Raw genomic sequence first — 21,152 nt, 5'->3', positions numbered from 1 at the left:
CATGGATGTGTTGAACCTATACGGATTAGCTACTAGATTGAAGGTTAATTTTACTAAGCCCAAGCTGTTGCCTCTTATAGAATGTGGCTGGCATTCCATTCCTTGGCCAGGTTTCATATTGCCTCCAGATCAGATTGTACGGCATTCTGGATATCCTATCGGTTGGAAAGTGTCTCTCAAGCAAGAAAGGCAATGGGTTATATAGATAAGTTGAATCATAAGATTGAGTATTGAACTGTCCACATGGCCATTACATGTACGGCTGCGTATCGTCCAATCCATCATCATGGCCCATGTTCAGTTCCACTTGCCTCTTTCGCCTTCGTCAAATAAGGATATTGACAGTTTCATGTCCAAAGCTTCAGAATGTTTATGGCAAATAGAAAGGCTGTCAGATTGCTCAAAAAAGAACTTGTGTGCACTCCCAAAATGCATGGAGGCCTAAATATACTCAATTATCGCTACCATGTCATTACAAGAAAAGCAACGTTACTACAATGAAAACAAAAGCTTTTGGGGATTGGATAGTTTCTCACTACGACGTCATATTTGGAAGATTTGAAGACCAGATTGTGAGCTGCCCTTATTCCACTAAGCTTATACATGACTGGCAAATGCTTCTTTGTTATCTTTCTTGGTCGGGGAAAACCCCAGATAGAGGCAAATCCTTGCAAAAAGAAAGTATTCAATGGAGCAGGGTTTTTCAGCATTCATTGGCTCCACTACAACACAGAAAAGCATTGTACGCTTGGTTGATGAAGTTGTTGATGATCAAGGCAATGTATTCTCCTTTTCACAGGCTGTCCGAAGATGTAATCTGGGTATGCATCACAAGCATGTACGGAATGAATTAAGTTCTATATTGCAAGATTTCCAGCCGGTGCCTCCACTTGAAGATGAGGAAAGATTAAGAGACTGGAAATTTGGCAGGCAACTTCCAGGTTAGTCTCCTTTCTCTTTCCATCACCTCATAGCACCTAGAGCTTATAAAATTTTGTTTCCTCCACCTTGGATACAAACACATGGAAATCAGTTGTGGCATGTAAACAAACCTCTTAGTTGGTGGAAGACCTCTCTGATTATAGTCTTGAAGAGCAAATTCTCTCTCAAACAACCACTTTTCTTGTGGAGATGCATTGTGGGTGCATTCCCAGTTGGCACCTTCTTAGCTAAGAGAAACATTACACCTCCCTCTTGCAAGAGGTGTTTTCATCACCAAGAGATAGTCATACATTTGTTATGGAGATTACCTCTTCTCGTGCTCTCTTGGACAGACTGTCAGGGCACTTGAGATTGCGATTTTCCCAACAACTACTTCGGGAAATTCTTCTGGATGTTTGGCCCCCTTTCTTCACCCTTGCCAGATTACACGCTTTTCCTTTCTTGGACCAAATACTGGGCTTTGTGGATGATCTGCCATGCACGAAATCAGCTGATTTCCTATCATGAGGAGATCATGTCCTTTCCTTTTTTCAAGAGGTTTCTTTACCTTTCATTTCGAGAATCTTTTGATCTCAGAGAACTTTCCTCTCAACACCAAGAAGTGTTTTTCCACTATTTTTGATATCTGAGCAGTAGTTGTCCTACCTTGGGAGAGTTATGAATGCACCATATAATCCTTAATGAAGGAGTGGTTTCACAAAAAAAGCGTATGTGTTTATCATTTTATTACTTTTGAGGTGTGTGTACACAGCACCGTAGCTACGGCCAATTGCCTCTATTCGCTACTTGCCCTTTGCTCGTGCCGCCACCGCCCCCCTTGGTGGCCGCGTCTCAACTTTGCAGTAGTGCCGCCCTTCCTCCACCCTCGTTGCTTCGCACTTGCTTGAAGGCGAGCAGTTCTTGTTCTTATCCCGCTGCCTCTCCTTCTACCCAATCTCAAGGCTTCTGCACACGCGCGCGTGTGCACGTGTGTGTGTGTGTGTGAGAGAGATCAAGTTCACATTGAAAAAAAGTGTGTGATCAACTCTACAGAGATGGGTTCTTCTAAGCAGATTCACAATGTATATACCAGACACCACTTTGATCCCAAACGCCAAGCAAATGGCGCATCTGGTGCCATGGTACCTACTACTAACTATCAAGGGCTGCTAAAACATCAAAGCCCGGTTGGGTCGAGATGGTGGATTTTCCCACTGATCTACAGGGAAGATAGCTCAAACATTTGGAAAGAGTAGCATGTGCACCTAGAATCATGGGCAATAGAAACAAATTTTGAACGTTGTGGGATATGGAAGCATTGAAGGCGAGACACAAATTTTGTGCACTGCGCCAACACCCGAAAGCATTGAAGTCGAGATTGCTGATGTTCCCATGGGAGAAAAGCCATATGAATTAAACTGGTCTCCTGTTGTTGGGTTGTGTTTTAAAATGTCACAAGTTTGGGCATTTTGCATCACGGTGCCCGACTGAGCACTAAATTCCTCCCCCACTGGTGTAGGAACAACCAAAACTACCAGAACAAATAGCAATGGTAACGCAAATGCAAAACAAAGGATGGCGCAAAATAAAGGGAAAGCCGTGCAGCAAGCACAAAATAAAAGCAATGAGAAAAATAAACAAATCAACCAAAGAAAAAATGTTGATGGTTGGAGAAGATTGTCTGTCTATCCATGGTTGACAAATGCATTTGTGTTAGGGGACTTTGATAACTCTCCATCAACGGAAGATAACACATCTCGGGATTCACACATGGTTGCAGCAAAAAAAAGTGGCCAAGCAGACATTTATTAGAGACATTGTAGCAATGGATATGTGGAATGTGAATTGTCTGAATAAAAGAGGATTCACATTTCAGCATAATGCTAGATCAAAGTATCAAGCAAGGCCTGATAGATGCTATATGTTAAATGTGCACAATGGGGATCCAAGCCTTGCGAAGGTATGGGTGGATTATGCATCACAATTATCGGATCATTATCCATCATGGGTGGGAATGCATTTTGAAATAGCTATGGATGATGCAAGGCTGCCATGTAAACGACCAAGCATAGTCAATAGCTCCTACCTATCACATGATGCGTATCGAGAAAAGGTGTACAAAATCCTTGCATTACTTAGTGAAGATGCCTGCTATGACCTGGACTTAGCATGGAGAAACTTTGCAGCAAGGATGGAATCAATCATTATAGAATATGGTAGATGGTATATGGGGCAGCAAAGAGAGCAAATAAACCGATACAAAGTGGATGTGCAGGCATTACATGAGGTTGCACAATCAAGGCAATTAAATCAAGAGCAAGAAGAAAAGTTGTTAAATGCACGATATATGATAGATTGCAATAATCAGAGGAAATTGAAAAAATGGCAAATACGAGCAAGGCAAAAGCCTTTACTAGATAAAGGCTGCTCGTCAAATCAATTTTAAAGCTTGCATGCTAAGAGACAAAAGCAAAGTATACATCATGTGGCCTAATGGTCAGTGGACCAATGATGTAAATGAACTCGAAAGGGAATGTGTGGCACATTTCCAATTAGTCTTTGCTACACCAGGGCACTTCTTGCCAACGGGAATGTGTGGCACATTTCCAATTAGTCTTTGCTACACCAAGGCACTTCTCGCCACGGGAAGAGTTGAAAGTAAAAGCCAGGACGCATATAAACGTGACACCAATTCTTAATCAACAAGAAGCTAAACAGATGTAATCCCATTTCACGAACATGGAATTGCAAAGTGCTCTTGCTAGACTGGGTAAATGAAAGCCACCAGGATGGGATGGATTGGTTGTGCAATTCTTTCAACATTTTCGAGAGGGATTGGAAGACATTCTATTGGCAATGATAAATGTTGCATGGTTACAAAAAGTGATGCCTGATTCTTCTTTTTTCTTTTTTTTCAGAAAGAGACTTCTATTAAGTATGAAAAAGGCATACAACAATCACAGCTATGAGCTGGAAAAGAATAGAATCACCCCAATATGTAAGGTGATTTCAACCACTGAGGAGCATCATGATGCCATGAAAGACTTGTGGTACTAGAGGAAAAGAAGATGCCATGGTCCCACTCCCGCATAAATATCACGTGCTTTGCCTGCTTCTTGCCAAGAGGACCTTGTGACATTGGCTTCGAAAAAGGATGTATGCTTGAATTTGGCTGATTGAAGACCTATCACTTTAATGCCAGTGCTATAGAAATTGGTGACAAAGATGATCTCCAATAGAATAGCCAATGTGCTTAACAAAGGGTTGCATCATGCCCAATATGGGTTTATTCCTAGACGACAAATAACGGACAACATATGTAATGCTTATGTGGGAATGGAGTATGCCAAATATACTAGTCATCAGGAGGTGTTGCTACTACAAGTAGACATTGCCAAAGCATTTGATATAGTGCATTCAGACTCTATTGCAACCACCATGAAAGATCTGGGGTTTGGTCCAAAAATGACAGAAGTCATCTACTGGCTGTATGCAAGTAGCACAACTAGATGTATCATTGGGAAAGGATTATCATCACCCTAGAGACTTTGGGAAGATCAATTAGGCAAGGCTGCCCACTAAGCGTGATTGTTGTATGCAATTGCCACTCATCCTCTCCCATGCTGATGACTCTTTTTTCTTCCCGATAGATAAGCCAAGGGATTTGACAGTGATTATGTTTGGGACAGCAGCGGAACTGAAAATCAACTTTAGAAAGTCAAAGTTGCTACCACTAAAACAAGTGGATTGGCATAGTATACTCTGGCCAGGAGATATACTATCCCCAAGCCACTGGTCACTAGGACCGCCCGAGAATTCATCAATAGTCATCCGGGCGATCTCGTCACATTGCTCGCCCGACTATGAAATCCAATACAATCATCTCGGCCATCTCGTCGCAATGACCGCCCGACTGCGAGATCCAATACAATCATCTCGGCCATCTGGTTGCAATGACCACCCAACTGTGAAGTCCAAGATATCTGGCATTGTTACCATCCAATGGATCATGTTGCCTCAAATATACAAATCTCGTTCCGGCATTGTTGTCGTCCCAAGCATCGTTGACAAACCAAACATTCTAGAACATATAGCTTAATGTCCTTTTTGCTAGGCCAATAGAAGTAGCTTCTCCCAAACTTAAGTTGTAGTCAATTTCGGCCTCAAAATCCTGTCTCACATAAACGAGTTCGCATCATAAGAAAACACTTTATGATGACATAAACAGTCACCAAATCTTCATTCTGCAATCTGTTTTAAACATCTTTGAAATCCTCTTTGGTAGCACAAGGATCCTACATCAAAGTGAAATCCATATGGTAACCCATAGAAACCGCATGACTTAGGAGACTCCTAGATCATGCATTTGCTACTGTGTTGTCTTTGACGTTCATAGACCACAACATGGCCTTCTTAATTCAAGACTGCTCCAATGCAATCTCATCAAGTTCAACCACAAAAAGGTCTAGAATATCCAACACTAGTCCTTTGCCAACATAGAGTTTCAATGCTTCAAAGGATTCTGATTCAACTTTGGTCCACAAAGATCCCTCAGCTTTCTTTGTCAAAACTTGCAATGGTCTAGTATCCACTCCAAACCACTTGATGAACTTCGTGGCATGATATCAATCTGATGATCTTCCGATCTCTTTGTCTTCTTGCTTGACCTAAAGAGGCTACATCTGAGATAGCAGGCCTAGGAATGGCCTCCTTGTTTCCTCCACGGGAAGCAAACCTCGTGGCTCTAGATCCTTCTGCAATGGTGACTCCTTTGGCCCGAATATAGGCTTTGTCAGCTTCATCTTCTTCATCTTCAGTGGCTCGATCATTGATGAAATCTTTAAACATTTGAGCCCTTCTTTGGTCCTATTCCCTCTTGGTTCTCCAAGCAAGAAATCCTTCGTCTCTAAGAAGTCATCTAAACTGCTGAAAGTCATGGTACTCTTTTGATGTCATGGCCACGGTTTCATGAGAAATAGATTGAAGGCCTTGGTTCCCATCTTGAAATCATGTATTGGCCTCATAGTTTTTCCCTTCGTTAGACCCTTGGTCTCCCTCTGCTCTCGACGTGGCTCTGTCACCCCAAGAAAGTTTCTTCAAGAAAAATCCTGCTCTGATACCACTGTAAGCCCAGCAAGGTGTGCCGTGACAAACTCAACTACGTATCCAAGAGATAAAGATATAGAGAGAGGGGGAGAGAGATTAGGGATTAGGAAACTTTGCACAGTACACCACACTGAGCGGGGAACAGACATCTACTTGGATTGCAATTGCCACATGACCAAGTTTTGGTTGCTCACGCTTATGCCCATGACTCCTTTTTCCCAAAAAACAAACAAAATGATCTATGTATACTTATGCAGGCTCTGAAGATATTTGGTGAGGCTAGAGGGCTGTTTATAAACTTCAAGAAATCAAAATTGTTGCCTTCAAAGGAAGAAGACTGGCAAAGTATTTTATGGCCTAGGCGAATTCTCCCATCCACTAAAATTGTTAGACATTTGGGATATCCATTGGGTTGGAATGTCTCTCACCGGGACACTACTAAATGGGTAATGCAAAAAAATCAAATGAAGCTAGATATTGGAAATTCCCTACATGGCCGCTTCATGTCAGGCTTCGCATTGTGCAATCTATTATCATGGCATACATCCAGTTTTCCTTGCCACTTTTAATATGGTCAAAAAAACAAATTTCTTCTTTCATGTCACAAGCAATGGAAGTATTAATGTGATCAAAAAAGCACCAAGGCTACTCAGGTATCAGAAGGTTTGCTCACCTAAAATGCATGGTGGACTGAATGTCCTAAATATTCATTATCATATGTTGGCAGGAAGAGCAACAATGTTACATACTTTCCTGCCTCAGGAACAACCTTGGATGCGCATGGTAGCGGAAATGTGTTAAAAATTTAAAACATCTTTCTTTGGTAAACGACGACTACAATACTAAGACAGTCTGTGGGCATGTGCAAGGCAAGATTCCAAGTCGCCCATACACAAGCAAATTGATTGCTGATTGGAAAGAAGTGTTGCAATACTCACATTGGTCTGGGAGACCTCCACAAATAGGAAATTCTCTAAGGCAAGAAAATATACATTGGAGTAAAGTCTTTGCTGCTCCATGAGTCCATTGGCAATTACAACTCCTAGAAGAGCTTATTTCTATCTACTAAAGGTATAAACACTGTGCAAGATGTGATATCTTGTGATGGAAGGGTCTTGCAATTTCCACAGGCACAAATAAGATGGGTATTGGGTATGCATTATAGGACTATATGGCAACAAATAAACAATCAACGCAACCCATTGCATGACCCTCAAGAGAAAAGATTGCAAGATTAGAGAAGGGCTTCATGCTTCTACTACAATTCGTTTTGCTCAAATTACAGCACCAAAGATTTACAAATTTATTATCCCTCGGCCATTGTTTTCAGACCATGCAAATGGGATATGGCAATTGAACAAAACAGAAAAATGGTGGAAGTAAAATTTGCAAGCAATATGGAATGGTAAAGTTTCAACTCCCCCTCAAACAGAGACTATTCCTATGGAGATGTATTGTAGGAGTACTCCTTGTTGGCACATATTTGGCAACAAGAAATATTGCTACTGCTAAATGCATAAGGTGCTTGTGCTTGAATGAGACTATTCCACACTTGTTGTGGAATTGCACTGACACCAAGGAGTTCTTACATCGCTTATCAGTGTGTTTAACTGTCAGATTTCCGAGCATATGTTTTTCTAGAAACTTCTGGATATTTGACAGATTGGCAAGGAAATTGACAGGCAGCTCCTTTCTTTGCATGGACAAAATTTCAGGCACTTTGGACAATCTGGATTGGTCGCAATCGGCTGGTTTTCCAGTCGCCTCAAATTGACAAGTACTACTACTTTCATCAATCATTGTGTCAATCTTTATATGACTGTTTTCAACTACAGCACCTAGACCAATTGCATCTGGACTTGTTTTTCCACTGCTTTTAGTTGTACATATTGTGTGAGAAGTGCCCTTATCTTGGGGGCTCTTATCTTTCTACAGTAAAGTAATAGAAAGTGTAGTTTCACCTAAAAAGGAAAAAAAAAAGGTGTGTGTTATCTTTATATATCAATCCATATTTCAGTCATCAAGGATATTCATATAAGCACTTCAATTTCCAACATATAAAGGAACATATGGAATAAGTCCAAACAATTCCTATTTTTTTCCCAAAATAGCAATCTCGACGAATCCATACTCTCTACCATGAATGTTTTATCTCAACATACAAGAATTAGAATTTCCAAAACTTTCAAGAGCTCAATTGGCCAAAAACGATGTCAGTCTCTGGTTGCCTTCTTCGTAAAAGCTTTAATCTGTCTCAAGCCATCACAAGCGGGTTTTCATTGAAAAACCACTTATTCATTAACGATTCTAAGTAGAAAACCAGTTATTCATTGACAATTCTAAGTACGTACATTATTGAACGTAGATATACTTAGCATTTTGTTTGGCCAGGGTCATCATACATCCAAAAAGCATGACTCCTGGTTTTACGCTTGTGAAACTTGGAGATATACATTCATGAAAGCTATCTCCCTGGCGTAATTATATAATCCACCGGCCGACGCTTGGTATCCCAACAATGCATCCTTTCTCTTGACATGGTAGGTAAACATATATTCAAGTGATTCTCGACTCAAGCAGTTGCAAAATCTGAGTGGGCATTCTTTTCTTTATTGAATGTTCTATATGCCTCCTCGTCCATTATTGGACTCTAGTCTGTCCCCGTTATCCTGGATTGTGGATTGGATGTTGGCTTGATCACAGTTTTGCAGCTCCAAGCACAACTGGCTTCATCTAGCTATAACTACTACTACTACACGTGTAGTTACATGGAATGGAAACGGATGATTGTCTGCACAACACAAATGGCTTGAAACTATTCAACACCAAGTCTTTAGCACTATATAGTATATATGAAAATATGAAAAATCAATTTGAAAAATAGGAGAAACAAGGGTAGATTATAATTTGAAGGACATGGTGAGGAAATCTAGGGGAAACTAGAGAGCGGGAGAAACGGAAACAAAAGATACAACTCTAGAGAAATGGTGCTTCCATTTCCTTTCTAAAAGAAAAGTATAAGAGATAGTTTGTAACTTTCGATAATGGATCGATTCAGAAAACTAGTTAAAATTTGCAAAAAATAAAATTAAGTAGCTTCGAACTTTACCTGATGGAACTCAGCAAGCACAGAGACTTGCTCCTCAGAGAGAACTGAGCCTAGCCCCAGGACACCTCTCAGCTGACCATTACTAGCTTTTTCCAGGTATAGGATGGCAGCACTAGTCAATAACCTAGAGATGTACCCAAGCCCGCAAACCCATCCATGAGAACTAGTTGCCATCACACCGCACTGATCCATGGCCCACCTTGACCACCTGGAATCACCTTGGACCACATTTGGCCAGCTACATCGCACTCGATGTCCACAGTCCCTCCACGGTAGCTACAGATGGGGGGATTCACTAGCAACATAGAGGTACTCCCTTACTTGTGGTGGGACGTGGAAAGCCTCTCGACAATCAGACTCTCCTATCTGGATGGATGATGAGGATGATAACACACCCATATAGCTCTCCTTTGTATTAATACAGACATGTGTTTTCACATGTATCCACATGCTCACTATGATGATGATGATGATGCAATAGTCATGCATACTTTTGTACGAGTTTTTTTAGTTTTTGTTAGTCTTTTACATGGCTCAGTATCACATGGAACTCTTGTACTGCTTTTGGTCTCATAGATCCATTGGGTCTTTTGAAATATAACTTTAGTTTCACACCACACTATGCCACTTTCTGGAGCACCTCGACCCTTTGGAGGCACTCATCAGCTTAAATGCACTTGGCATCCATGGGCTCCCAGTCCACGACTGCGCTCTACACAGTAGCTCCAGATCAGGGAGATCCTTCAACGTCACAGAGACACTTTCCCACTAGCAGTACACATGGCAAGTCTCTTGTCAGTCATCGACTCCCCTATATGCTGGACAGTCGGATGGATGAGGATGGCTATACTATGCATTGTAGTGGTATGGCGATGTACTTTTCCCATGCATCTAGAGATATTGCTATCATCATCATTGTGCATGTGGATAGTTGTCTATGTTTTTTTGTGTTTCATGATCATGTTACTTCATAGTACCATAAAAACATTTGTTGGGTCTCATAGACCCTTTGGGTCTTTCGAAGACATTTAATATAACTTTCTTTCTTTCTTCTTTTGTTTGACATCTGGTTACTCATGGATCCTATGTACTCATTCTTAGTCTCATAGATCCTTTGGGTCTTTCCTAGACATTTAATACAATCTTCCTTTCTTTCTCTCTCCATGCTCTTTCTTTCTTCTTTCTAGCCAGCAAAGAGGCAGGGCCCCTTAAATAGAAATCAATATCTTGTTTAGTGGGAAACAATTGTTTCCTATTACTATAACTACACCCACATGTGTGGTGTGCAATTATCCCATAGGATCTGACAATAGTCATGAATAACAGCCTTTTACATTAGAAAAGAAACTGAGATATGACACGCAATCTCAGCTCCAAGTCCAAGACTCATCACAAGTTCACCTCCTAGCTAGGGTTGTAAAGGAATAATCCACAAACTCTCAAGTTCTCAGGTTTCTAACTCCACTCCTATTAATGAGCGCGAACTCTCAAGCTCTCAGGTTTCTAACTCTGCTCCTATTAATGAGTGCAAGATGACTCAGGGACAGCACACCCTCCTGAGATTATGCAGCATGTAAGCCTCCAAAGGCACTCTACTCCACTAGCATTTCATGGATCGTTACTGCAGCCCATACCATAGTAGCTAACCCAACATATATTCACTCGAGAGAGCAGAAACAGTTCTTAAGGAAACACAGCAGCACAAGGAAGATGAGGAATCACAACATACCCTGAAAAACTGAGACCAAACGCCTCCATAAATATTAAAACGTGTCTACTTTGTTTCCAAGCCAGCAAAGAAAGCTGAAGATTTACTAAAGCAGCCTCAGGCGCAGTAACAGCAGAAAACATCTGCTACAGCTTAAAATTGAGAAGAAAACTCAAGAAAAGCACTTTTTGTCCTAAAGATTGACCACAAAGTTTCATAACATGGTGTTATAAATCTGAGCCCTTACCTGCCGATGCACAGGTACAGGGTTCAAACTTTGGCACGTTAATATACTAAAATAATTGCCAGTATTACAGCCTGGCAAATTTGGAGAGCCACATGCATCTACACGGTATTCAGATATACGATGCTCAGTGCATCAACACTATATGGAGTGATATTGTTCACTCTTATGGCCACATGGACTTGTATATAGGGGCTATCTAGATCTGTGCAGGCAAAGCACGCTATGTTTATGAGAGAGTGGGATCATGGTGTTTTCTTCTCTTGGACTCCCACAAGACCCTCTTGGCATCATAATGCCCCAGATTGGTTGAGATCACCATACACTCTGGGATAAGGATTTATTTTTCATTTTAACCGTGATTCTGTATCGTTGCATTCATACTTAATAGAAGTCTCTTTCTTGCAAAAAAAAATAGTTCTCTCTCAAAGAAAAAAAATCTGAGCAATCAGACCTGAGCTTGTATAGCAGCATTATCAGCAGTTTGACCTGCAGTGTCACCCTTTTCACCTTTGAATAAAGCTTCCTGTAATTCCAATGCCCAATCATGCTTAATCTTTAAGAATACGCAGAGTCTTGAAAAAGTCACAAAGAGCCTAAAAAGACAAACATCGATGGAAACTGGTTGACCCCTGTACCAAAACATGTGCTTGATATTCACTAAGCCCCATCCCAGCAAAACACAATTTATCTACCAAGAAGAGTTGAGCTAAATATAGTCATGTGTATCACCTATATTTACGGGATCTCCCTCAGGAAAGGTGCATAAATAGGGAATCTAGAGGGCTGGGCCAGTGGATGAGGTGGCCAATTCAATGAGAAATGCCCAAGAGGGAGGCTCTTGGCATTGTTTTATGCAATTAAAGGTGAAGGTCCCTAGGCATTTCTCGTTGAATCTGCCATCTCATCCACTAGCGGCTAGCCTAGCCCTCTAGACTTCCTATTGATGTACCCCATAAAGACCGTGATTGAACACGTCAAAACAAGATACATTATTCGGTAAATTGGCAATTGGCTATCCTATCAACTTTGAACAATATAACAAAATATGAAAGAAAGGCAAACTAAGTCATTAAAAGAACCTAAGATGAATGCAGATTTTGATTCACCTAACAGTGTTTCTTTTACCTGCAAAATATAGGAAACGTATCGAGAAGCCCGAAAGGTCTAAATATAAACAATCTGCTGGTTGAGCTCTAATAAATATGCATGCTGCCCCTGAATCAAAACAGTTCTAGAAATAACCAAAAGTATACTATAAAATGGGGGACATAATACCTGTATATTTGCAATGACATCTGACAAGCTGGCCTTTCCCAAGACTACATGTCCAGTCAAACCTGAACAAAAAAGCATTAAGGATTGTGTTACTCTTAACATGAAAGACTGACTTAAAGAGCATTCTTAGCAACAAACAACAAAATTGTAAACTGCAGATGGAGACAGTTACAGGGAGTGGCCAAAACGCAAGGTCTTCAGGCCAAAACATCCATTTCATGGGCGCCAGACTTGAAATGCCTTTCATCTGTTTCCCATTTCCAAACAGCAGGTTCTGGGCATTTGAGCCATTTCCCCTCTTTCATTTCCGCCATTTTTCTGACAAGATTTAGTTACAACTGCAGTACTTGCAGGTTTTGTAATGGCAGCTTTATGCTACCATCATCTTTTTCCCGATTACAGTGGACTAGCTCCATGTCCGAAGGGGTAGGAGGTGAAGGAGTTGGATCCAGGCCATCTAGCCAGGCCATTATAAATGGCTAGCCTATGAGCCCCGCCGAGGGCTAAGAGATACTCTCCATAGTGTGTGCGGGCTGCTGTATCCTGTGATGTCCGCTCTAGATCTGTACCCATCGTGTCAATCTCCTGGTACATGGGATCATCTGTCTCAAAGAAGGGTACCTTGCACCTGCGGTGCGGGCACTGAAGTCTCCAGCCAGGAGGATGTCCCCTAGATTGGAAAACTTCATAATGTTACCACAAAGGGGCAGGTACGGGGACTCTCCATGGGTGGCATATTTAGAATTGGAGGGTGCAAAGTAACACATGCAAGGTAGATGTCTCGGGCCCTCTCTCTCTGGACCCTCACCCACAAAAACCGTGCGGCCTCATCCCATCTGACCACCTGTATCACATGTTGAAGCTCCTCCCTGTATAATAAAGCCACCCCTCCTGACCCCCAGGTACCCCCTACTGTGCGTGGGTTTGGGCGGTGAACAGGCTCCCATCTGTATCCTCTCACCTTTGGAAGCCGACTCCCCTTGCACTGATGAGTCTCTGTGTATAAGACCAAGTCTGTCATGTGCATCACAGATGCCATGGACATTTCTAGGGCTAGATCCAGAAGAGGCAAGCAGATAAAGACTAGGAACCAGTAGAAGTTGGACATGGAGCAAGATTTGGAGCAGAACTTGGAGCCAAGCATGGATCAAAGGGACTGTCGGCTGCAAGAAGGAGGATGCAGGTTGCCAGAGTAGCTGTTGGCTGACGTCAGCAAGGTGTAGGCAGCAAGCGCATCAAGAAGGACCAGTCGGCTGAATTTAATAGAGCATTTAATGCATTTTAATGATTTTATGAGTCAAGAGCTGGCCGACCAGCAGTCGGCCAGTCTTCCACAAGCTCCAAGGCCTATATAAAGGCACCTTTGCTCAATGTTGGATTCATTCCACCCACTAGGGGTGTGGGTCACTTAGAGGTCCCGTAGGGGGCCAGAATTAGGGTTTATTACCTTTTTAAGAGGGCAGCCAAGTGCTGTACAGAATTGTACCTTTTTTGTACATAGTATATACTGAAATTCCAGCACTTCTCACTCTCTCTCTCTACTCTCTCTCTACCTGCGTTTTTGCATCATGGTGCGTTTTTGCATCAGGAGGTCTTCAAGAGTGTTTAGGGCTGGAAGAAGACTACCCAGAGCTTCCGCGCGTTACATTGGTATCAGAGCATCAGGCTCAGCCAAGCTAATCACTGATTCAGTCCCATATGATGGTGTACAGGTCCAAGGTACAGGAAAGTACACGGATTCGAAGCCCAAGGCGGGAACACAGATCGGGAAGAACTCCCAGGAGGTTTGTTGGTGGTGTTCCACAGTGCCAGATGGGGATGGCAGTTCCGTGAGCCAGATGGGTTCTAAGGGAACGGTCCCAAGGGAGGTTGATCCTCCAAGGGTGATGTGAGAGTGCCAGACTCAGTTCCAGGAACGAAGACCAAGACGGTGTTCAGAGTCAGGGCAGGAATGGATTGTGGACTAGAGGAAGACCAGATGCATAGATCTTCATCAGAGACAGAGTGGTTTGGAGAACAGAACGGAGTTTCAGAGAAAAAGGTTTGCCAGGGATGGATGATGACAGAGGGACTTCGGAACAGGATTGGGATGATGACAGTCATCCAAGAGCAGGTTGGATTCCGTCATCAAGTTTAGCAGAGGGGGATGTCATGTGCATCACAGATGCCATGGACATTTCTAGGGCTAGATCCAGAAGAGGCAAGCAGATAAAGACTAGGAACCAGTAGAAGTTGGACATGGAGCAAGATTTGGAGCAGAACTTGGAGCCAAGCATGGATCAAAGGGACTGTCGGCTGCAAGAAGGAGGATGCAGGTTGCCAGAGTAGCTGTTGGCTGACGTCAGCAAGGTGTAGGCAGCAAGCGCATCAAGAAGGACCAGTCGGCTGAATTTAATAGAGCATTTAATGCATTTTAATGATTTTATGAGTCAAGAGCTGGCCGACCAGCAGTCGGCCAGTCTTCCACAAGCTCCAAGGCCTATATAAAGGCACCTTTGCTCAATGTTGGATTCATTCCACCCACTAGGGGTGTGGGTCACTTAGAGGTCCCGTAGGGGGCCAGAATTAGGGTTTATTACCTTTTTAAGAGGGCAGCCAAGTGCTGTACAGAATTGTACCTTTTTTGTACATAGTATATACTGAAATTCCAGCACTTCTCACTCTCTCTCTCTACTCTCTCTCTACCTGCGTTTTTGCATCATGGTGCGTTTTTGCATCAGGAGGTCTTCAAGAGTGTTTAGGGCTGGAAGAAGACTACCCAGAGCTTCCGCGCGTTACAAAGTCTCTCCCTCTGAATGTCTCCTCGAACAAACCTGCATCTGTCCTCAAGGCACCATTGCAGATCCAAACCGCAATCTCTAGCTTGGTCTCATAGGTCTCGCACCGTCATTGGGCACGTCGCTCGGTGATGATCACCCTCCCATCTCTGCACACTACCCATTTCCCTGCCTTCCGTGCATCCAAGATGTGTGGCATGCATTCCCTCCTATGTGCCACCTGTGCTAGTGTGAGATCGTCTTCGAGGTAAGTCTTTTCTCCTTTTGGTGCCTGCCTTTTGGTAAGGAATGCTTGCCTCGCCTCTAACCCCGCAAACTTGAGGATGAGTGCGCGTTCCTTGGTGGTGTCTTTGCCCACCCTCCATGCCTCGACGAAGGGGGTATCAACGATTTCCAGCTTTCTGCATAGTGTTATGGCGTCCTCTTTCGGTGAGGCTCCTTCCTTCCATCCCACCACTCTCACATTCAATGCCCTAATCTTCCTTCTTTTCTCCTCTTCAAGTGTGTCATTGATGATGTTTGGGGATGATGGTGTTCCGTTGCTTCTTGGCAACCTCAATCCAGCTGCCTGCTTCTTCCACTTGTTTTTGTGTCTTCTTAATCACCTCGGCCCATGTGGTTGCCTCGTTTGCCTTCTTCTCCTCTTGTTCTTGGAGGGTCTTCAATTGCACTCTAAGTGTGTTCAGCTCATCATTGAGGGATAGTTGAATCTCTCCTTCTTCGAATTGAGTACGTGCCCTCAAGGTCTCGTTTTCCACTCTAAGGGTGGCGACTTGGGCCTCCAGCTCTGTGATTAGTGAGGTGTGGTGGCTGGTTTTTGCGTCCAACATTTGGACCATTTCCTCTTGCATCTTGCTAGCTGAGTTGCCATGTATGCCTGCATGTCTGCCTTCCACCTATCCATCTCCTCTTGCATGGAGGCACGCAACTCATGCCCAAGGCCATCACTATCCTTGTTCTCCCCGAGCTTCTTTTGTAGGTGCTCAATGTCAGTATCCTGCATTTTGCATACTTCTCTCATGGTGGTCAGGCATGTTTTGATATGGGGGTCGCCGATCTTCTGTGAGCTCGCCCAAATAGAGCTGTATTTCCTCTCCTTCTCACCTCTGGTCCTTGTTGCCGGCGAGCTGTCCATGTTGGACTGAAGGGGTCCCCCTTCTAGTACTGAATTTGCTCCTCAGCTGGTGGCCCCCATAGATGGCCAGCTGCAAGTGGGGAGGCAAGTAGCAGCAGGTAGGTATGTTGAGAGAGAGAATGTGACAAAACTCAAGAGAGAGTATTGCACGACTCAATGATAAATTGATTGATGTGATTGAAGTTATGTTCACTCACCAAATACAATGCTTTTGTAGGCTTGCATGCTTTTGTATGCCACATGGCACACTTAATTATCCACTCATAAGAGAGTGTTCACACACTACTAGCACAATAACCCTTTTAGGGGCTGTTCACGCACATAAACACAGGTTCACACACAAGGGGACACACACACATGATACTTTGCTCCGCATTTGATCCTCATAGTATGAGTGTGAATTGCATCAAAGCACACCATGTTCTCCTACATAATACATATAAGAGCTTAGGCTTCCAATTAGAAGCTCGCACACACAAACAGGGGTTCACACACGAGACTCCGAATCCCCACAAGACAGCACCATCATCTGTAATCAGCTCAAAAGCAATCAGACTTTTCTTCTTCTCGTAAATTATACTTCAATCCGCGTTGGTCCTCATAGTTTGAGTGTGAAAAGCATCAAAGCAAATGCGGAGCAGGCAGAGGTGGTTAGCTGTGCACTAGAACCATCAAGCTGGGCGGAGCAAGTGGGGCAGACGACGACAGCCGGCCCAGAGCCAGAGACAGCGCAATGACGCGCACTCATAGCTGCAGGTCGGAGCCACACTTAACATGGTGATGAGCTCTACAGAAGAGAGGCAAATACCTGAGAGAGAGAGAGAGAGAGAGAGACTGCAGAGAAAGAAGATATGACAAGACTCAAGAGAGAGAAAGTATTGCACGACTCAATGAGGGTTTATTGATTGATGATGAAACCCTTCACAAGAACATGCTTTTGTAGGCTGGTAGCCTTATCTTTTGACCCATAGAAATCTCAGACACACTATACTAATGATACATGGCACACTTATCCTATCCTGTCATAAGAGGGTGTTCATAGAAATCACACAAACACTATACCAATGACACATAGTACACTTATCCTATCCTCTCATAAGAGGGTGTTCACACCTTAAGAGGGTGTTCACACACAATGAGCCCCGAATCCTAACATTGTTGCCACTCTTAGGCGTCAAACTACAGTTCCAATTGGCATATCGACCGGATAGAGGTGCTGCAGTAGAACAGTATGGAGCAGCAGATGCAGGACTGAGGGCTGTAAGGTTGGTACATAGGTGCAATATGCGCTATAGGACAGTACGAAATGGTACGGACAGAGTACATAGCAGTAGGCTGTGTATAGAGAGGTGCGCACGCTGAAAAGATGTTCCTTTGAAATACGACCTGACAATAAAGAGCGCCTAAGGGCAGTGAAAAATAGTAACTACGGGAGGATCGTGGGCCAAAGGCTAGTCGGAAAAAGAAACCACCACATAGATGAACACGTGGAGCCTGAGAAGGAAGCCCACCCACACATGGTCATCAAATCTATTTAAAAATGCCCAAAATGTCTTCTAAAATCCCACAACCTTTTCTTGCCAATAAACATGTCCTGGGCACCTATTTTTTTAAAACCCACCCCAATATGTGTGATATGCTTTACTCACGGAGTGCCCACTTTATAAATTGTCCCGTCCACTAAATGAATGTGAACATCTTTAAAATGCGAGGTGTCAGATAATAAAATGTCCAACCTAACACCCAACCACTACTAACTCAGAGCTGATCTGCTTCTGCGAGCTCCGCCTCCTCCCCCCTCCCGCTGCTTCTCACCGTCGCGCCCCCCCCCTCTCCCCCCCGCCTGTCCCCCGCCTTCTCCTCCGCCCTCTCCCGCGCCTCCTTCCTCGCATCCTTCCTCGCCATCTCTCCCCCGCCTTCTTCCTCGCATCCTCCCCCGCCATCTCCCCCCGCCTTCTTCCCCGCATCCTCCCCCGCCTCCTTCCTCGCATCCTCCCCCGCCATCTCCCCCCCCCCGCCTTCTCCTCCTCCGCCTCCTTCCTCGTTTCCTCCCCCGCCATCTCCCCCCCCCCCCCCCCGCCTCCTTCCTCGCTTCCTTCCCCCGCCATCTCTACCCCCCCGCCTTCTCCTCCGCCTCGCTTCTCTCCCCCGCCATCCCTACCCCCCCCCCGCCTTCTCCCTCACCTCCCCTTCCGTCTCGCCCCTCCCTCCACCGCTAGCTCCCCCGCCTCAGCTCCCCCCTCCCCCCCCCCCCCCCCCCCCCCCCCCCCCCGCTCCGCCCCCGCTATCCTCTAACCTTCCGCCTCTCCGTTTCCTCGTAGGGCTGTGTCCCTCCCGTTGGTGACCCCGGTTTTTGGCCTTTTCCCTCTGGAGGACTCCATGGAAGCCGCTCCAACTACCCCTGCCGATTCCGGTCTCCGTCTGGAGTTCACAGCTGCAGATCATCAGTTGTTTGTTTCCACAGTATCCGCTCTTGAGGCCTCCTCCTTGGTCTGCAAGATAGTGGGTAGCCGTCCGATGCGGAGAGAGCTTCGCGACCTTCTGCAAGGCAGCCTCGTTGGCGTGCTTGCCAAGATCGTCAGCGTCGATTTTTTGGGACGTGGCTACTACCAGGTGGATTTCTAGTCCCCCCCAGGCAGCTCAGATGGTGCTGGCTCGGAGCCCCATTGCCCTCCGCTCATCCCGGGCGTTCCTGGCGCGATGCACCCACGGTTTCGACCCCGCTTCTGACCCGCTAGCAGGCGCGACAGGTTTCCCCACCACTATCTGCTTTCCTGGACTCCGCAGGGAGTACTTGCCCCTCTTGTCATCCATTGGCAAGGCGTTCGGACAGGTGGTGGAGACGCCTCAGACAGCGGCTTCAGTGATAGCTCGGGCAGCAGGACTCCCGGCCATTCGTGTTGTGGTTCCGTCACCGGAGTCCCTCCCGAAGACGATCCTCCTCCCTTGTCTCTTCAGCGCGTGGAGTATTCAGGCCTCCCCGGCCAGTGCTACATCTGTCGGGAGATGGGCCACCTCGCACGCGCCTGTCCCCGCAAGGGGTTCATCCTTCACGCTCTACCGCCTCTGGACCCCCTTCAGGAGACCCGAGGGGTGGCCATCCACCTCAGAGACCGGACATCCCTGGCTCGTCTCAGCAGGCGCCATGATCTGACGAGCAGGCCCCGGCGGAGGATGCCGCGCAGACCCAGGAGGCTGGCGGATGGCAGGAGGTTCGCCGGCGGAAACGCCCGGCCCGCAGGGACCGTCGCAGACGCCAGAGCAGGCAGCACAGGCTGGCGGACAGGCGACTCCGGCTGGCGTCCGGGCACCTACCCGCACTTATGCTCCAGTCAGGGATAGGCGGCCAGCAGGTCCCACCCCGATGGACGAGGATTCAGACTCAGTGCCCGTTGAGGCCGCCGGTGGAGCTCCCCACGTGGAGACCCCGCTCCCGCCTCCCCCCGCGGGGGGGGCTGCCCCCTCCATGGAGCAGATTCCTGAGGATCCCGGGCCGCACTCTGCGACCCCCGGCTCCTCTTCCCCTCACTCGGAGAGCACTCCTTCCACCCCCCCCTCTCCCCCCCCCCCCAGCCCCCCCCCTCCCGCCTCCCCCGGCGGCCCCCCCTGACACCTATCCTCTGGCAGATACCTCTCCATCCTCTCCTCGCTCTCCCCCCTCCTCTCCGCGAGCCACCATCCCTCCCTTGGCCTCTCCAAGATACTCCGCCAGACCACCCACTGCCCCGGGGCAGCGCAGCTGGGTAGGCCAGAGTTCAGTCCAGCGGCTGTTCCACCGCCACTCCGGGCCGGTGGAGATGGCGATCCTAGCTTCGCCCGCCACAGAGTTCTCTCCAGCCTCCCCTGGGGGGCCCCCGCGAGTGATGGGGCTCCCAGTGGATTACGGTTTTTTCAGGTGTCTCCAGCTGGATGCTGGCCCGTTCGAGACACTGGTCGCGCCCTTGCGAGTTTGCGTGGTGTGCCATCCCTCTCGTTCTCCTTCAGTGGTGTGCAGCATGGTGGCCTTCTCCTTTCCTCTCACTGTTGCCCCAGACACAGCATGGGATTGCAACTCTGTAGAGGAAGTTTTGCGTGATCAACTTCAGTGACTTGGGGCTCACGGACCTATTGCAGACCCGATTACACTCAGCCCGCATGAGCTTGTTTGGTATAGGAGATTGGCGGGCGGATCCGGTCCACACCTCAGTTGAGGCGGTGCTACTGATTCTCCTCCATGCCGCCCCGAGGGTGCAGCCTACCTTTAGATACATATATGCAGAGGATTGGTCTCACGCCTATGCCCTGGACAGGGCGAAGGCGGAGTGGGGCTGGACACAAAGACAGGTCACCCTCTTTTTGGAGAGACTCCGCACCCGGACAGACAGTGACTATTCTCCCTCCAAGCCGGCGCCCAAGACTCACAGAGTGGAGGGCAGATCATCCGGGCCGGCTGAGAGGGGTGAGCCAGTGGCCGCTGCTTCACTTGCCATAGCTCATCCATGAGGATCCTCTCACGGAACATCCAGGGTCTTGGTAGACATTGCTGCTACATTGGTCAGGGCAGACTTCGCCAGGAGATCCAGAGGGCTCTCGTTGGAGGACCCATAGATATCATTTTCATCCAGGAACACCACCTTTCTGCCGGGCATACCCGCACCTGCGGGAAGATCTTGCCAGGCAGGAGTCACACTTTTTGGTCACCGGCATATGGCTCCCAGGGGAACCAGGGTGGAGTATGCATCTCAGTCAGCGAGCAGCTTCTATCCGAGGTTGTGGATTCTGGCACTCTGGTCCAGGGTCGAGCGCAGTGGATCATTCTTCGGGTTGGGGAAGACCGCATTGGCTTCCTCAACTTCTACGCCCCTAATGGGGCGACCGGGAGAGCCGAGTTTTGG

The 21,152-nt window shown here is 46.3% G+C and overlaps 1 protein-coding gene across 1 annotated transcript in view; it reads right to left on the bottom strand.

The window, feature by feature from the left end:
- Nucleotides 1–21,152, bottom strand: part of LOC147617526 (uncharacterized) — a 49,643-nt gene that overhangs the window by 22,524 nt on the left and 5,967 nt on the right. Inside the window, exons 3-4 of the mRNA XM_086775785.1 lie at nucleotides 12,367–12,428; nucleotides 11,543–11,614 (exon numbers count right to left, since the gene is read on the bottom strand). Of these exons, the coding sequence (XP_086631911.1) occupies nucleotides 11,543–11,614; nucleotides 12,367–12,428 (134 nt within the window). The remainder of the gene's footprint in view (nucleotides 1–11,542; nucleotides 11,615–12,366; nucleotides 12,429–21,152) is intronic.

The sequence above is a fragment of the Cibotium barometz genome, chromosome 36 (assembly GCF_041138505.1).
Source record: "Cibotium barometz isolate CiBa-2024 chromosome 36, ASM4113850v1, whole genome shotgun sequence".
In the NCBI taxonomy this organism is placed as follows: Eukaryota; Viridiplantae; Streptophyta; class Polypodiopsida; order Cyatheales; family Cibotiaceae; genus Cibotium; species Cibotium barometz.
This window is presented reverse-complemented; position numbering and strand designations above follow the sequence as displayed.